We start from the raw sequence: 19,009 nt of genomic DNA, 5'->3' as shown, positions 1-19,009 counted from the left end.
AACATTCTTGCAGGCTTTGCTACTATGATGAAAGGCTACTAAGAACTGCCAGTTGTTGTTTTGTAATAAGGCAATAGAAAATTAGCAGTTTGTACCTTGTAATGTATATAAGCCAGTGCAAATATCTTGTTCAACATAGATATGTTGATACATGCACCTGCTTCTTGATATTTGCACTCAGGGTAAATACTTGTACTGTTGCACATACATTAAAATGTACATGCTTTTGGTGGCACAGCGATTACTATGTCAAAGAACGAATATGTGAAGTTGCCATGATAGTGATGCTTTTGGCAAAGCAATTTGCCTAGAGAGATGAAAACGCAGGAGAAGCAAACCTTGGCACCTTTTAAAACATGAGTTTGTTGTCATAAAACATTGATTTTTTTAAAAAAGAGTACACATCCAGATATTTCTGTTGTGTACCAAATGCAGGGCAGGAGGGGGCAAATAAAAGGAGCTAAGAACTTATTATTACGATCTGGCACACTGCCTTCTTGCATAGTCCTCCCAGAAGCAAATCCTATTCTAGTGAGACCACTTCCTTTTAACCCTAGTCTTTCTTTTCTTAACAATTTGTCCTGGTCTTCCCAGCCAGGGATTATTCACACAATATGGGCACCTTAGCCAATATTGTCCCCCTTAGCTGAAGACTGTATTTCAGACCAGAAACAATGCAAGAGGAATCATGACTGTTGCTTACTGTTGAATGCCATAAGTTCAGTGATTTGAAGAAAGGACTTGTTTATGCCTTGTTGCACTGTGCAAAAGAAATTGTGGTATTCATTTGGATGATTTTCCTCTGTCCATCTACATAAACCTCTAATTTGCCCGTGGCACCTTACCTTGACATCAAGCTGTTTTCTGTTCCTATTATCCATGTGTAAGATTCAGCATGTATGAGTGATGACTAGTAAGAAGCTTGTATTGTACAATTTCCAATTTCACTTTGGACGAAGTGTTACCTTTCTGCGACAAAGGCTTCAGTTTGATGAATGTTTCTCAGGCCAAACTAGCCCTTCGTTCTAGCTTAGCAGTCTTGATCACTTGGTTTTGTGCAATATTTGCACAGGTTAATCTCTCATGTATTCAGCTGATTGGTTTTTAATTCAAATATTCCTTGCACGGCTCCAGACAATAATAAGCATGGGTAATAAGCATGCATATAGATGTCCAAATACCAAAGCGTGTAACTTGGTCATCTTCTTACCGAAAAAATAGGGTTTCATTCCAAGCTTTTGAGAGAAACCTGCTTGACAGTTCTGATCGATATCTTCTAGGGCCCCTATAAATGGTTTGCCACAACACACAATGGCTTTCTTCTTGTGAGTGACTCCTCATTGTTTCTGATAAGCCAAAATATGGTTCAGGGGCCAAGGATAAATAGATCAATATCTTGGATGAATTATGATCTGCACCGTAGAACCATTACACATTGAAAAATACAACTGTGCTGCCAAAAGTGTTTTATTGACTAATTTTAGTGGGCATTATATCTCAGTTTTTTGGTCTTTATTCTACCTTTTGGTCTTTATCCAATGCTACAGGCTGCTTCACTTTTTTTTGCAGATGCAAACAAAGATCATTCCCCCCCCCCCCCCGAGAAACACGCATGCCACATTTAAAACACTCTCCTGGGAGCCAGAACTGGTTGCATCTAAGACTGCTGCCCAATATTGGGTCTAAACATGATGCTGATTCTGGAGCCTCTGTCAAAAAACAGCAGCTCTGCATAGAGTTCCCCTTCTCTTCTTTCCTTAGTACCCAGTAAGGAAAATGTATGATATCACATCATTGCATTGTATATTTCAGTATATGCCAGTACTGCAAATTCCCTCCTCCAGCCCAAGTATTGTTTAAATATGTGCAGGGTGAAATCCCACACCCCTGTATTCCATTAGAGATGTGGCATCTTAAACTTTCTGTCAGCAGAAGTGACTTGTGTGTCTCCCCTCTTTATTTTCTCTCTACCATGATCATGTCCCTTTTGATTCATCTCCTAAGGATTGCAGTTTGAGGGTGGTATTAAAAAACAAAACAAAACACCACACCACACATATTCCTGTCAGTGCAAAGATTTCCACTAGCACCACATAACTTCCTCTACTCCTCACCCAAGTGTGTGCTCTGAATCCTACCCAAATCCAGAGAGTTGGGGGAACTCATAGAACTGGTTTAGGGGACCATTCAGGGGGAGGAGAAGGGGGAAGTTCCAGTGCACAAGCAGAAATCCTTACGCTGGTAGGTTGTGTTATTCAGCGTTAGCTTGGATACAACTCTGGATGAGACATTTTATTCTTCTTTCTTTTCCCATATTCAGTCACTCCAAACTTAAACCAAGGATGTACAACCCTCCAGATGTTGCTGGTCTACATTGGCCAAGGTCCAGGTGTTGGGAGATGGAGTCTAACAATATCTGGAAGGTTGTAGATTTCTTATTCCTGTTTTAGGTTCTGCCTAACATTTTTTCTCTTTTTGCCTTGCCAGTCTGCTAAACCCCAGCCATTGAAATCCTTTCATCAGCCTTTCTCGTCTTCATTCTCTTGTTTCTGTAAATAATTTTAAGGCAACACACCACTTTTACCACATACCTGTACAGGCACCAGGGGTATGGTTCCTCATCAAAGGGAGTCACCACTTTCTTGCTGCCTTACAGTTCATATTATGGATTAGTATCACAGTGTTGGAAAGAACACTTTTGAAAACTCTGAGCCTTTGTTTCTTCACAGCTGTTCTCGAGAAGCCGCTGGATAAAAAGGCAGGAAGGAATTATGGCCCTCCTGGCACCAAGAAGCTTATCTACTTCATCGACGACATGAATATGCCTGAAGTAGACACTTATGGAACAGTCCAGCCTCATACACTGATTCGGCAACATCTGGACTATGGGCACTGGTAAAATAGGGATAGATATCTCTATTTACAGTCCTTGTCACTTTAGCATGTGTTTAGCCATAATTCTGTTCTGTTTCCCTATCACTGTCAGACCCTCTTAAAAGACATATGTTATATGTGTATTTCTCTCAAGTTTGCCTTTAGGCTAATTTATTAGTATTTATCTGCTGAATTTCTATCCCACTCATCATGCCCTAGAGCAGGGGTCAGCAAGGTTTTACCTGCCTGGGCTGGTCAAGTCCTGCGGAGATCTCTCTGTGGGCTGGATTGCGCACATGTGTGAGCATGATTTCTGGCGTCTGGGCATGCACAGACATGATTTCCGTTGTCTGGGCATGTGCAGACATGATATCTGGTGTCTGGGCGTGCGCAGACGCGATTTCCAGCACCACAGAAGCAAGTCCCTGCGCCACGCCGCTTTAGCACAACACGCGGGGATCGCCAAGCAGGCGGCTCAGTTTGGGGGCAGCTTGTGGGCTGGTTAAACTGCCTCCGTGGGCCGCTTGTGGCCCATGGACTGCAAGTTGCTGACCCCTGTCCTAGAGCATTGCCTGTAAATACAGTAACGGAAGTGTGATACTCTCCCCAATATAGAGGCCCTTCTGTGCTAGATGTTACTTAGACATATGCAAATCCTAGCCTCATTCCCCAATATTGTGCAACCTCTGTTGGAATATTAATTGAAAGCAGCTGGGATACAGCAGGTGCCCAGTACACATCTGACATGCTGCTTGAGACTTGGCAAAGTCCGGCAGGCACACTGCTGTTTGTTTGTCACTAATAGGATGTGATTAGGGTGATGCATTCTTTTCTTTTTTCTTCTTCTGGCAAAGGTATGACAGAAACAAGCTGTCCCTGAAGGAGATCATGAATGTGCAGTACGTGTCGTGCATGAATCCCACAGCAGGCAGCTTCACTATCAACCCACGCTTGCAGGTATTGCTTGTTCACCTGGCAAGGAGAAAGCCGGTGTTGGGTTCACTCAGTCTTTGGAAGGATTAACACTCTCATTTGTTTGCAAGCTATCCTAGATGGTCTCCATTTGAGGACAAACTTTAAGAAATGAAAACTTTGAAGTAAAACTTAGCAATGTTTTCTGGATATGAGAAGAAAGTGGGGTGTAAGATGTACTGAACTTAAAAGCTAAAGGGACCCCTGACCGTTAGGTCCAGTCGCAGATGACTTTGGGGCTGCGGCGCTCATATCGCTTTATTGGCCGAGGTAGCTGGCGTACAGCTTCCGGGTCATGTGGCCAGCATGACTAAGCCGCTTCTGGCAAACCAGAGCAGTGCACGGAAACGCTGTTTACCTTCCTGCTGGAACGGTACCTCTTTATCTACTTGCACTTTGATGTGCTTTTGAACTGCTAGGTTGGCAGGAGCAGGGACCAAGCAACAGGAGCTCACCCCGTCGTGGGGACTCGAACTGCTGACCTTCCGATCAGCTTTATTTTATTTTTAGTACCAACTTCCCTGTGTAGAGCCCATTCATACCCCCATCAGTGCTTTGCTGTTTTTAAACATCAGAAAATCTTATATTGCATCCCATGTGTTGGAATCTGATTTCATAATACAGTTCCAATATAATGATATTTCAGGACCAAGGACAGTGGCAAACTCTTTTCAAGGCATACACTGGAGTACATAGTTCTGTTTGTTTTGCTGGAACTTTGAACAGCATTGTTTCTTCTTCAGTGGCTTCTACTTTCTTCTTCTACTTTCTAACATATACTTCATCAAGCATTTTCATCTAACCCATATCCCTGATTAAAAAGCCCATATTGAAAGGGCTGGAGCTTTTTGGGTATGAAGACTGTTGTAGAATTCACAGATGAAATTGGCTTTTTGCCATGTAAACACTAGGAAGCCAAGTGATAGGTTGCAGTGGGTGTCCTGTTGTAGTGGGATTATATGCTAATTGCTTGGCAAATATCCTTTACAAGAAGAATCACAGGACCTTTCTAACCTTTTTGTTACTTTGGTAATTTAAAAGTCTGACTTTGATTTTTTTTATTTTAGGGAGAGGGATAAGGCACCTGAAAACTGGCAGAGTTCAGTGCCTCTTGTATTAGCTGGAAAATTCCTTGTTCAAAGACCAAGATGCTCTATGGCAAAAGCCACTGTCTTGCAACCTCAGCCTTCCCTATTCTTAAGTTGCAACACAGGAGGAATATACTTAGATATCTTGCAGAGTTGTTTGGATTTCTGTAATAATGGATAGGGGCAGATTTCAACATTCTTAAAGCAGTACTTTATTTATTAGTACAAGTGATGCTCCTGTTTTAAGTGTCACGTCAAATGCTTTGCCCTCTTGTAGTAAAGGACCCCTGGATGGTTAAGTCCAGTCAAAGGCGACTATGGGGTGCGGTGCTCATTTCGCTTTTCAGGCCGAGGGAGCTGGCAGTTGTCCACAGACAGCTTTCCGGGTCATGTGGCCAGCATGACTAAACTGCTTCTGGTGCAACGGGACACTGTGATGGAAGCCAGAGTGCACAGAAACGCCATTTACCTTCCCGCTGCAGCTGTACCTATTTATCTATGTGCACTGGTGTTCTTTTGAACTGGTTGCTAGGTTGACAGAAGCTGGGACAGAGCAACAGGAGCTCATCCTGTTAAATGAATTCGAACTGCTGACCTTCCAATCAGCAAGCCCAAGAGGCTCAGTGGTGTAGACCACAGCACCAACCATGTCCTTTGCAGCAGTTGCTGTAGTAGTAGTAGTCTTGTAGCAGGAACTTAGCTTAGAATTATCTAGTGATGCCATTATTTTCCTGGTAGGCAGATTTCCCAGTGTCCAGCATCTGGGCGTTAGGAAGAATGAGGTGTGCAATATAGGTCAAGCACTGCTCTACATGTGGCCTTGGGCATATGATCCAGCATCACCATCTCTATCCGTGTTTTATTTATGAGTTTCACTTGAGTAGTTGTCTGTGGCCCACTGGGTGTGATTGATGATTCTTCCCTTTGGAGACAGGTGTATGAAAACTCTCAGGCATTTGCTATTATCAGGTCAAGGGAAAAGTTGCGCCAGTGAAAGTGATTCTGCCCAAACCCATCCTATTTCTGTTACATGCAATACCTACTAGTCTGTATTGTGTTTTCCTTTATGCAGCGCCACTTCAGTGTGTTTGCTCTCTCATTCCCTGGGTCAGATGCTCTGTCCACGATTTACAGCACAATCCTAACTCAGCACCTGAAGCGGGGGAACTTCTCTGCGGCTTTACAGAAATCATCACAGCAGTTAATAAGTCTGGCTCTTGCCCTGCACGTGAAAGTGGCGGCAACATTCCTGCCAACAGCTATCAAATTTCATTACAACTTCAACCTGAGAGATTTGTCCAATGTCTTCCAAGTAAGTAGCTCTTCCAGTTAGGAGCTGTGTGCTCCCTTAGCTAAATTAGACTTTGAAATTAGAAATGAAAAGGAGTGATGCTGATGCTGTATAGAACCATGCCATGCCATAGCATGGTAATATATAATGTATGCCCGATGCAGAGGCTATGAGATATTGTTTGTCCTCCCTAGGATTAAATGGGATACACGGTGGTCAAAGGGGTCTTGTCTTCCCCAAATGTGTGTAGAGGCCCAAGGTGACACTTCACTCACTTTAGACAGTCAAGTGGATTTTGCTCACATATACACAGACAGACAGTTTTGGTTATTTGCCACACAGTTATGCTTTATTCCAACTTTTCAGTCCTTCACCTGCCTTATACATTGTTCGATCCTTTCCTGAGAATGCTGGAAAGTGCACTTTGCTTTCTGTGTTGTTGTCATGTTGCAGAGACTGTAAGCTAGAAGGCTTTTTTTAAAAAAAAAAATCAACAATAACTGTGCTTGTGTCATAAGAAGCTCTGATTGTCTTTCTACCTAGTTGCATTAAGTGGCTTTCATTTTCATTTTGGAAAGAACATAATGCTAAAATTGGTTTGAGGCTATCGCTTCCTGTTTTGCAATTTGCTTGGCGTTAGACACCAGAAACTCCCTTTTAACTGCTAATGTTGATGCAAATGCAAAAATGTAGTGGCCCTTTAACATCTCCTTTATCTTAGGAAAGAAATCAAGTGGTTCAGTGTTTAATGGCTTTCAGTATTGAGGACACTTGAGGGTTGCTCTTACAACAGCTGTTTTTCAGGTTACTTGAGATGTTCACAATTCAAGTGCATCTTACACAAAATGCATGCAAATCCAAGCACTGATAGTCAGCAGCTTGCTCAGTTCAAGCACCCTGTGGCATTTTTTTTGCATATCTGTTGCTTCATAGTACATTAGTACATGAGTAAACTGACTTCCTTTTGTGCTCTATCGCAGAAATACAATTGTTCATTATTTTCTCATATTTCTGTATTAATTAATTGCTACATCCGTATATCTCTCATACAGCACCATCTCTGTGGATGGCTACAAATCGAGTAAGGCAGATCAGAATTTAAACAATAATTACTTTGAATAATTACCACCACGTTATGCGTATTTCCTGTATGAAAAGGGTTTGCTGGATTTTATTTCAAAAAGGCACGTTTTGTGTGAAGTAATCAAAGGGCCACTGTGTATTTATCACTATCGGCAAGAGCTGAAAGATGGTTTGTGTGTGAGCTAAGTTGGTTGCATAAGGTTCCTCCTCCTCCTTGAAACCATCCCCAATCTGATAAAATAGCCAGACTTTGTTACTTTAGTTGACAAGTTTCAAATTGCCAGGAACAGAAATCACTGAGAGTATAAAGGAAACCTTCCAGATGGGTGTTGCATTTTGCACACCTGGTTGTCAGCAGTATATATATGTGTGTGAGAGAGAGAAAAGGAGAGAGAAAATTAATGTTTCTTTGTAAAAGCAAAGAATTGAGAAAGTTTATTATAGAACTTGGCTGCTGCCATTCTCGTGTCCTCTTGGCCCTGTTGAAGTCAGTGAGACTTCCCCATATATAATCTGCTCCTGGCGGATTTCTGACACCTATAAAATAACAGTCCTTGGGTAATTTATAAAGTGAGAGTGAAATATATGGATGCTCTTGCTTTCTGTGACTCTTGTGTACTTGGTATGGTTGTTTTTAAATTTTACTACAAAACTGCTCCTGCTTTGCCTATGACATCTAGGCTGAAAGAAACTTGGTATGGTGAAATCCATGATACAGGTGTGTGGTCTGATAGCTCAGCTTATCTGAAATAGAAAACTGTGCTGAATTGAGACCTTTGTCATATGCACACTGTATTATGCATCTGTCCAGATTGCTCACTTGGATGGTACAATGGAAATCAGTGCAAGGCAAGCTTGTAAGCATGTTGTTGCTGTAAAACAATCCCTTTCCCCCTTTTTCTTCTCTTGAATGATGTAGTAGCACAGGTATATTTATGTAACTTCTATACCATTTCCTTTTTAAAAAATAAAGAAAACGATGTGTGACAATGGCAGTGTAAATGATTAAAACAAGGCCAAGCAGCAGCAGCAACTGAGCATAAACATAAGAAATAATATAGACCACAGTTTGCACCAGTCATTAAACAGGAAAGTTTGAGGATACTGGAAGGTTGTCTTTAGATATTTCAGAGTAAAAAAAGACAGAGCAGGGCACTTGGCCTTAGAAGCACAGTGTATCATCATGGTGCTGTGTCAGGGAACTGCCATCAGCTCAGAGGCGAGAGGTGGAAGAGCAGTTGTGTTACAGGGAGCCTCCGAAGACCTTATGAAGTAGTTCTTCCTCTGGCGAAGAGGGAAGCCACACCTCCAGTGGGGAGGGGGTGCAAGGATCAGAAGATGCTAGGGAGAGCCGCAACACCAAGCCTGAGCAAAGCGGAGGGGAGGCAAGTCCCCCTTTGGCAGTGCCCGTTCTGTGCAGTAGTCTTTGGCGCAGAGAGGGGAGAAGAAAGTTGAGGGTCACACGGCTGTTATCCTGGGGAAGGTATAAGGACCACAGACTCCCAGATTCTGCTAGCGACTGAGCAGACATGGACTTGCAACACTCTGCACTGTAAATAGTTTGTACAGATAATAAAGCCTAGAAAAGCCAGGTTGGAGTCTTGCCTGTTTGCTCCCAAGCAACCACATCAGCACCTGACATGCTGCAACAGAGAAAGCCCTGTTCTGTGAGCACAGAAGCTCATGTGGGTGTCCTAGCAGTTGTGGGAGGTTCATACAGGAGAAGGTGTTGCTTGAGGAATACAGACCATATGGAGCTGTAAAGGTCATTGTTGCTGTGAGGGAGCGCCCTACGGTTAACAGCTATGTCAGGGGTCTGCAACCTTTAAGACAAAAAGAGCCACTTGGACCCGTTTCCGAAAAAACAACAACAACTGGGAGCCGCAAAAACATTGCAACATTTAAAACAAATATAACACTGCATATATTGTTTCTGGCCTTAATGCTATATATACAGGATCGTGCAGTCAGCTGTCAATCTCAAGAAAAAAGGACAAATAAATAGCTAATTAAAATATTTAATTTACAACCAGGTAACCAGGTTAATGGGACTTTTGCTCCTGAACCTCAGTGCTCAGTGTCTGCACATCAGGGCTGTAAGACGTCACCTTCATTTTCACACAGGCTTGCAAGCTGTCATCTGTGAGGCGTGATCGGTGTTTGTTTTTAATATAGTTCATGTTGGAGAAGACCTGCTCACATACATATGTGGAAGAGACCACAAGGGCCATCGAGTCCAACCCCCTGCCAAGCAGGAAACACCATCAGAGCACTCCTGACATATGGTTGTCAAGCCTCTGCTTAAAGACCTCCAAAGTAGGAGACTCCACCACACTCCTTGGCAGCAATTCACCAAACTTTCACCAAACTTTCCCCTGCTTAAGTTTAAAAAGGGGCTTCGCTTAAAAAGGGGCTTCAGGCAACTAACTCCACGTGGAATTCCACGCGACCGCGACTGCATAATCAATGCCACAAAATGCCAAAGAAAATTAACCAGGGCCCCAGTGAACCATAAATCATAATCAGTGCCTGATGTAAATAATAATTAATAATGAGGGCCCAATGTCAGCCTCGTCATTATAAAAATAATCCCTCTCTTTGCGCCGCCCAGCCTCCCAAGAAAAAAAACCCCACTTCAAACGGTCACAAAGCACAAATTCCACGCGACCGCAACTTGCTATGCCCAATAACCTATGCCCCAAAATGCCATAGAAAATTAATCAGGGCCCCAGTGTACCATAAATCATAATCAGTGCCTGATGTTAATAATATATAATAATGAGGCATTCGTCATTATAAAAATACCTTTTTTGACACTTTTTATTATTTCTTTGTTTGACCCCTCAGAATTACTCCTCCTCATAGAAATAAACATTAAATTAACAAGTTACCTTTTTTTGAGTGTGTGTTCTTCACTCCCCTTCAAAACAGTGACCAGTGTATATGCCCCCTTTCAATGCAGCCTGCTTACAAAGGCGGGACGACAAAGACCAGCAATAAGCTGTTGCATAACGTTCCCCAAAAACTTTCCCCTGCTTAAGTTTAAAAGGGGGCTTCAGGCAACTAACTCCCACGTGGAATTTCCTATAGTAAGATGGCGGCCGCCTCAGAAGACCACATGGACAGATAAGATGGCTGCTGGGACGATCCGGTTACCCAGCAACAGCACAGCTGATACCGACGCTTTTGAAAGCAGCCGGCAAAGCAAGTGTTGGAGCTCCGAAGCCACAATGCTGTGCATGTGACCAAATAGCGAGGACTTACTTTGCTAGAGACAAGCCCCGACGCTACCACAAGCCTCCCTCTCTTCGCGCCGCCCAGCCTCCCAAGAAAAAAAACCTACCTCAAACAGTCACAAAGCACAAATCAGTAAACATAATAAACATTAAATTAACAAGTTACCTTTTTTTGAGTGTATGTTCTTCACTCCCCTTCAAAACAGTGACCAGTTTTGAACAGTGGCTTCAGGCAACTAACTCCTCCGCCTCCTCCCCTCGCGCCCTCCCCTTGCCCCCGCCCCTCGCCTCCTTCCCTCGCGCCCTCCCCTTGCCCCTCGCCTCCTTCCCTCGCGCCCGTCCCTCGCGCCCGCCCCTCGCGCCCTCGCGCCCGCCCCTCGCCTCCTTCCCTCGCGCCCTCCCCTCGCGCTCGCCCCTCACCTTCTTCCCTCGCGCCCGCCCCTCGCCTCCTCGCCCCTGCCCCTCGCCTCCTTCCCTCGCGCCCTCCCCTTGCCCCTCGCCTCCTTCCCTCGCGCCCGCCCCTCGCGCCCTCCCCTTGCGCCCTCGCCTCCTCCCCTCGCGCCCTCCCCTCGCGCCTCCGCCCCGGAGCCGCAGCAAAGGCTTTAAAGAGCCGCATGCGGCTCTGGAGCCGCAGGTTGCCGACCCCCGAGCTATGTGATATTTTAAAGCTGTTTAATCTGCCATGTTTTTCCCTTTCTTATGATGACCTCTTAAAAAAAATAATAACTTGGCTACTGTATTCTGTGCCAGCTGAAGCTTTCAAAAAGTTTTTAAAGGTCTTAACATCTTTGGGGTGAAGGCAGAAGCTCTTGTTTCCAGCAGATTTGACAGCCCAAATCCACGCTATGTGGTTCTCTTTTGTTTAAAAATGTGAGATCCGTATGGAGGCATCTCTGCTCTGCAGAAGTAAAAAACTTCAGCACCATCTTTGCTCTTTGATGTTGCTCCAAAGCACGGTGGAAGTGCAAAAATTATTTCTTACTGTGCATAATTACCATATTACCCAGCTTCACTGCTCAAATTGTATTGCTCCCCGGACTAATTGTTATTATACCACTCGCTAAGCTATTGCTGAAGTTTACTCTCTGGTGAAGCCTTATCCCAGCTGTATCTCTTAATCAGTTTCTCTAGTTCACGCCTGGAGAGGATGTGCAGTGGAATGTTAATGCCCTGGAAGCTCACTTAAGTGAGATTGCGACTCTGGACAACTTTTCTTTGGCCAGGCTGAAAAAGTCTGCGAAAGGAACAAAACCATTGACTAGTACAATGGCAGCTTGGCCATATTATGCTATATTCAGATCACCAGTCCAGCAAGTGGAAGCCCACACAATAACTTTCACTAGTGCACCTGAATCAAGATGGCGGTGACTTCACCTGGTTTTTGGTGTGATGGGTCTAAACCTACAAATTGCACCATCCATTTAAAATTCACAATATTTGTTTGGTTTCTAAAAAATAATAATACCCGGGTAGGACTGGTTACTCCCTCCGTGTAGCATAGATTGGAATGACCTATTCTAAAATACGTATCGGGAAGGGTTTTTTAAAGGGATTTTGTTGAGAGCAGTAAAGGTTTATCTTGGTTGATAGGGTTTGGTTTTGATAAGGAACGGGGGGGGGGGGCAATGTCTTCTTCACTACAATATATTTGCTCAATTTCTCTAGGACTCCATCACCCCTCCCCTGTCCTTCATAATCTCTCAAGTAATACTGTCAAAATCCTGTTACAATGTATCCACTCTGTTTCTGCTTTTGCTCTCTAGTACAGAGTGGCTTAGAAATCACTGAAATCTTCAAAAATTGATATAAAATCAGCCGTGGTTCTGATCTGCTCGTTCTCGGTGCCATTCAACTCAGTTCCCCTTGGACTCCATGATGCTGTCCCTACTTCCATAATCCCCAAAGCGGCAGGTCACGTACGCAGGAACTTCTTAATCCTGTCAGATAGTTTTGCAAATCCTTCCTTCGGGCAATACTAGGTGACAGACGATGTATATTCCTGGCCCATTGTCTTGCCACCACCGGTACTCAATAAATGTGTATCTATGTATATTTCCCGCTCCGCATATCCCCCCTCCCTCATCCGAAAATGCTAATTAATGTAATCCCACCTTTTCATAATGTATTCATGACGTGTAAAGTATATTCATGATGTAACTTGTGAAACCCAACCTTCCCATAATGTATTCGTGACGTTTCATGCACTGTATTCTGGGACATGGAGGGAAATCTCAAAAGTTCATGCCACCCCTTTCTGGCTGTTCAATCTCGCCTTGAACCTGTTGCGCAATAAACTTGGACCTTCTGCAGTTTGCTCCTGTGTCCGGCTGAGCTCATTTTCTTCCGCAGGGACCCACGGACTTAGTCCGATGAGCTGGGTGGCAGAGTAACCCCGCACCCAGATTTTTCCGTAACAGTTGGCTGCCCAACGTGGGGCTTGTGGTTCTCCCAAGCTGCTGACTGGGGGCCCCGAAATCTTCAGCCGGCTCCGGGCCATTTTGCCTGGGAAGATCCTTTTGGACCCCCAGCCATCTTCTGGGCGGTAATCGAAAGCCCTAGGAGTTCAGCCGGGGAGCAAAAGAGGGATCCAGCCGGCTTATTCATCGATCCCGGGATCATCATAGAAGACGCGTGAGTATAAGGAAAAAGGAAAATCCAGTGCACTGGTGGGAAGGGGGTGGAAGTCTCCTGGCAACTGAATTCTCTGCCCTCCTCTCTATCGCTCCTTCTTGCCTTTCTCTTGGTCCGGTTAGTGAGAGAGACCGGGGACCGCTGCTCAACCCGAAAGGGGGGTTCTGAGCTCTATCCCTTTTCCTTAAAATCTCCAGCCAGCCGCACCAATTGGGAGCCCGAAAGTAAGACGGAGAGACCCGACTTGAAAGATAGCCGACTCTCTGCAACGGGCATCCCAGTTGAAAGCAAGGGGTTGGAGCTCTCTTTCCGATCTTCCCGAGCGTCCTTTCTAGGGGGCAGGAAGTGGTCTTGCTTTCTATCCCAATCCCAGCCGCACCGGTCGAGCTACATACCACGTGTACTGTAAGCTCGCTTCCGAAAGCAAGGGGGATTTTCGACCCGAAATTCTATCCAGGGACCACCCGATCTGGCACTGCATGGCGCGGGCGTCCAGTAGGGCCCCTTTTCCTGAGATGTGACGATAGGTAGGAGGTTGCCAGGAGGGATAGCCCATGAGGAATTGGGCAGGACCGGCAGAGTGGAAAGAGACCCCAGGTTACAGGAAATAAGGAAATAAGGAAATAGGAAATGGAACGCAAGGAACCGGATAGCTAGAGCTCTCTAAAACCCACTAAGGAAGTTGCCAGGCAACTAGAAGCCCCTTCTCCTCTTTACTATACGTCCCTGTACTAAGCATACCAAACCCCTAGACATACCAATCCTAATCAACCCCTCTTTTTCCCCTTCTCTATCCCAGACACCCCCCCAAAAAAGAAAAAGCAAAAAAAAAAGCAACAACAGCAACGCATGCATCTATAAAGGGGTACCCAGTCAACCAAGCGTTGTGAGCCCTACCAGTCTGATTACCTGGTGGTGTGTTTGAAGAGGCAAGGAGGCTCATAAAACCATGTGGGACCTTCCTACTAATTTCACTTAATGAAGCCAAAGGTAGTGGCCCATCTCCTTGCAATAACCAACTAAAGGATGAGAATATATATGTTTACATGTTGTCTGTTATGTGTGTTGTCTGTGAATATATATATGAGAATATGTATGTTTACATGTTGTCCGTTATGTGTGTTGTCTGTTCCTTCTGTCTCTGGCAGACTGCCTTTCTTAAGTGTGCATGGTTTAAAATGCAAGCTTGCTTCAAAATTTAAATCTAAGGAAACCATGCTGGACCTTAGCAGTCCTAAATAAGACAAAAAAATGAGAATGAAGTGTGCAAATATTTGTTATTTGAGAGGGGCTCCAAAAGAGAGTTTTCCTCCCAAGTGGTAAAACCTAATGTTTCTGCTGCAAAAGCCTAGTTGAGCCAACTGCTCTCAAGCTAAAATGCAGTGTATGTATTTCATTAAGCATATGCCTATGAAAGTATGGTGTTCCTTCTAATAAAATTATGTCAGTCCAGTTTTAACTTTGATTTGGTTATTGTGAGAGTTATTGTAAGGCTCCTGATATCAGTAGTCTCTATAAGACGTCCTGGCCTCTTTTCTTAGAAAATGCCCCCCCCCTTGTTTCATTCTGTCTCTTTCAGGGTTTTTCCCCCCTTCTCCTTCTTATTCTGTGCCAGGTAAATTTACTCCCGAGTAAGCTTCCTTTAAAGGAAACTGCAAGGGGGGGGCATAGATTAGGCTTACTATTCCTCTGCAAGTTCAGGAAAATTGTCACTTTTGTCTTCCTTTTAAATCAAATCTATGGCTGTTTTAATTATTTGTGAGTGGTTATATCAATTGAACTAACTTTGCTTTATAAAAGATCCTCTCCCTATCCTAGGGAAAACTGCTCAATTCAATCTTCCTTTATTTCTCTAGGAACTTGCATTCTTTAATCTAAGAAAGCAAACTCACTCAAACTATCTCAAGTTCTGCAAAAGGGTTCTGTGTAAAGTTATGTACTTTTATTTTCCTCTTCTTTAGTACATGATATGAGCATAGATGTTTCCTTTCCCAGCTGTAAATCTGTACTTAAATGTGTATGTCTCTTTGGTAGTACAAATCTTGCTGTGAGATCTTGTTGTGAACCCTATATTTTGGAGGGTTGGACTACATGACCCCAGGGTCCCTTTCAACTCTCCCAATTTGTGGCTGTGTGGAAGGCCATGTGTCTGCAAGCATTGGAGGGTAATTCTTAAATTCTGGTGTGGTAATGGAGTTGAAATTCAGCCTAGCTTTGCTTTTTTAGTTTTAAAAGGTGCGAGATGAAGCCATTATTTTTTGGAGCACAACTGGTAACATCAAGCATTTGGGTGATTACAGTGTTTATCATTTTGTCTACTATTTAAAAAAAATCAGACTTCAAAGTCAACTCAAAGTTTCAGCACATACGAATACATAGGCGCCTTGACCATCCATCCTGTAAATAAAGGGGCAGTAAAATTTGTCTGCAAATGGTAAGGCTGAAATGACTGAGAATGTTAAGAATCCTATGAATTCTAACTCTGGCCATTTTTACTCATAAATAAGAGAGCGGTTGATTGTTCCGTGAATGGCCAGAGGGATATTAGCCCTTTCCTGTACATAAAGGAAGCAGTCCCTTTTCCTTGGGCTGAAATTGCTAGTTTTGGTGAATACTTAAATTCCTGAGTTTCTCTTTTTTGTTTAAAATCTAACCCTATTTTTAAAATCTACTCCATACCCTTCCCTTCCCTTATTCAAATGTTAATTTAGCCAAATAATGCAACATTTTCAATAGTATAAAACATTTGCTGAGACATGAACTCTGCACATGCACAGAGGCTAGATCAGCTAAAGAAGAGAGAGAGAGGAGGGGGGGAACTGGAAGGGGGAGAGGAGGTTTCTTCGAGAACTGCAGAGAGAAATTTATCCAAATGCAAAAACTTGGAACCATTGAGGGAAATCACCCTAAATATTTCTTTGCTCCAGGGGCTACGTAAGACAAAAGGCTTAAAACAACAACAACAAAAAAAACAACTAGCCCATCAAAAGTCAAGAGCTTTCCAGGTTCCAAATCTTAACATGCCAAATTCTTTTCACAGGTAAATATCAAAGCATTCCCCCCCTCAATGGGAATTTGAGGAACAGCATTTCCTGACAGGCTTCTCACATGAAATAATTTTCCCTTTTAACAGGATATGTGAACCCCGATAACAAAGTGTTTGTCCCTTTTCCTCCCACAGCAACTTTCTTTCTGTTCTGTGAAACAAGTCTGAATCCCTGCTATATTAGTGACTTTCATCTCTTTGTGGCTTTGACACTCTTTTAAGTTACAAATAATCTGTTTCATTTATTTAATCCGTTTCTCCATGATGTCTATGAAGTTAATCGAAGCACAACCAAACATTGTTTGTGGAATGGTACTTGTTTACCTTCGGCCTGAGCATTTCTTATTAATTCTGTCATTTTGGCTAGTGCAAGGTACCCACACAACTTTAAATTGCCATTCATTTTTCTTGGTATTAACTCATTTCCCAGTATTCCGCTATTAACATTACAGCTGATGTTGTCACGTCATTTGGGATGTTAGAATGCCAAAACAGATTACTTCAGGTTACTTCAAGTTTCGTATTAATTGTGTGTCTTAGCATTTATTTATTTTTGGTTCCTCATAGGTCATTTTGTGTGTGTGTGTTCTACTTTGGGGACATGTTCATCACATGTTGAAAGTCAGTTTCATGAAGTTCTTTTATCAGATAGCACATGGTGAATTTAAAGTTTTCCCCCCATGGTTTTCCCTTCCCCCCCCCCCAGCCTAGTAGTAATCTGTGTGGTTTTGATAATATATTTAATAATAATTCTTTTCTAAATCTGATGTCTTTGTGTCAAGTTTGTTTTCATCTGACTGGTAATCTAATTTTTTGCTTTCTTTTGTATTTTTTTAACCTTTGTATTTTTTCAGTTCTCTTTCTATACATGTGGAGTAATTTTTATTTTATAATATGAAAAGAACAACAACAACAAAAACTAAGTGAAGGAAAGCAAGCAAACTTAGCAGATAATAACAGTAATTATATGGAAATGTGATAATAAATAATACTAAATAGTAAATTTTATTTCTATCCTGCCCTCCCCAGCCGAAGCTGGGCTCAGGGCGGCTAACAACAATCAAAATAGTCCAATAATGATAATGAATAAAATGTTTAATCCACTAAGATTGTTATTATTTGCAGCTTCCCATGGAAACTGGAGGACATCCCTTTTACCTTTTGCCCTTTCCTTGTCTAACTGTGTTTTTAAGTCACCCCAAAACCCTGCCCCCTTACAGGATATCACTTCTACAGATGTGCAATGATGAAAAGCAGCAACAACCCCTCAACTCAGTACTTCGCCATCGCAAGACCAGCAACAACAGACAACAGAGACTGCTTGGGGAGTGGGCCTGACAAAGGGGGGTGGAGTTGACTTACAAGGACATCTTTTCACTTGAACCTCAAGCCTCTGTGCTCCAGGATTCAAAAGATACATGCGTAAAAGATCACAATTGTGTCAAGATATGCAACTGATACTTAATTAGTTTGTTTGTATTACGTGTTATTACGTAGGAATGTTGAAATGTGTCTGACAGTGTGTTATTTGTGGGGGGGCTATTTTGTGTGTAATTGTTTTTATGTTTAATGTCTTATTCCTTACACCCCAGTGAAGGATTCTCATACATTTTATGCTTTTAATAGGTCAGGCTATTATGTAGTCCAATGTTTAGAATTAGATAAATTTATAACCACATTTCGTTGTTCCACCTGGCACTCTGCCAACTTCCCAACTTCCCTACCCATTTTTAAAATGTGCTAAAACTCGCTTTACCAAAGAGAAGCTGATAAGATACATGAAGGTGCATATGCTTTCGTTTAGCAGGAATGATCCCTTATAGACTTAAATTGACTTATTTGGACAACTGCCCTTGTTAAGAATGGTTTTCTTTTAACAGATTGGTTTGAAGAGTTGAGAACCATGGGGCAAGATAAATTCAAATTGGACTCAGTTTGAATTGGGCACGTGTATCCAGGCTGCAATTAGCCTTTTGGTCCTTTAAGTGCAAGTGAGCAACCCCCATGCGTGCAAAACCACAGCCTATAATAAAATCCCATAGCTAAAGGCCAAGGCGAAGACATCTCCCTCAGAGATGCCCAAACCTGTGCCAGCTATGGTGAATGCCAGGCGACATGGTTAAATGAAAGCCCTGAGGGGATTCAACAGACAGGATGTGTTGCTGTAGCACTATGTCAGTGTGAGACCACAGAAGAGCTAGCTTGACACCTGAGAAATACACAAAAATGGCGAAGGACAAAACACCAACTGCATTTTTCAGTCAATTAGACCTTCCTGCTAGGTGTAAAGCATAAAACACTACTGAGAATGCCACAAGTAATTTAGCAACAAAATACAAGAGGTGTTCTTTATATAATACCCTATATGCAGCTACCTGCACTGATATACTTGCAAATGACCGTAAGAGGCATGGCTTGCAAGTCCCTTTCAGGTTTGCATAAAGCCACACATCCCATTCACCGAGATTTAGGGTGCGGAGAAAAGATTTGCAAGTTCTTACAGAACTTTAATGCAAATCTATCTCCGAATGGGGGACTGATACGGAACGGGGGGGGGCAATGTCTTCTTCACTACAATATATTTGCTCAATTTCTCTAGGACTCCATCACCCCTCCCCTGTCCTCCATAATCTCTCAAGTAATACTGTCAAAATCCTGTTACAATGTATCCACTCTGTTTCTGCTTTTGCTCTCTAGTACAGAGTGGCTTAGAAATCACTGAAATCTTCAAAAATTGATATAAAATCAGCCGTGGTTCTGATCTGCTCGTTCTCGGTGCCATTCAACT

The 19,009-nt window shown here is 43.0% G+C and overlaps 1 protein-coding gene across 1 annotated transcript in view; it reads left to right on the top strand.

The window, feature by feature from the left end:
• DNAH9 (dynein axonemal heavy chain 9) overlaps window positions 1-19,009 on the top strand; it is a gene marked incomplete at its 5' end in the record, with an annotated part of 205,223 nt that overhangs the window by 79,536 nt on the left and 106,678 nt on the right. The window contains 3 exons of the mRNA XM_082213793.1: window positions 2,730-2,895; window positions 3,729-3,831; window positions 6,007-6,246. Of these exons, the coding sequence (XP_082069919.1) occupies window positions 2,730-2,895; window positions 3,729-3,831; window positions 6,007-6,246 (509 nt within the window). The remainder of the gene's footprint in view (window positions 1-2,729; window positions 2,896-3,728; window positions 3,832-6,006; window positions 6,247-19,009) is intronic.

This window comes from Podarcis vaucheri (genome assembly GCF_965113315.1).
Source record: "Podarcis vaucheri genome assembly, chromosome: 2".
In the NCBI taxonomy this organism is placed as follows: Eukaryota; Metazoa; Chordata; class Lepidosauria; order Squamata; family Lacertidae; genus Podarcis; species Podarcis vaucheri.
Note: the sequence above shows the minus strand (reverse complement) of the source record. Positions and strands in the feature narration are given on the sequence as shown.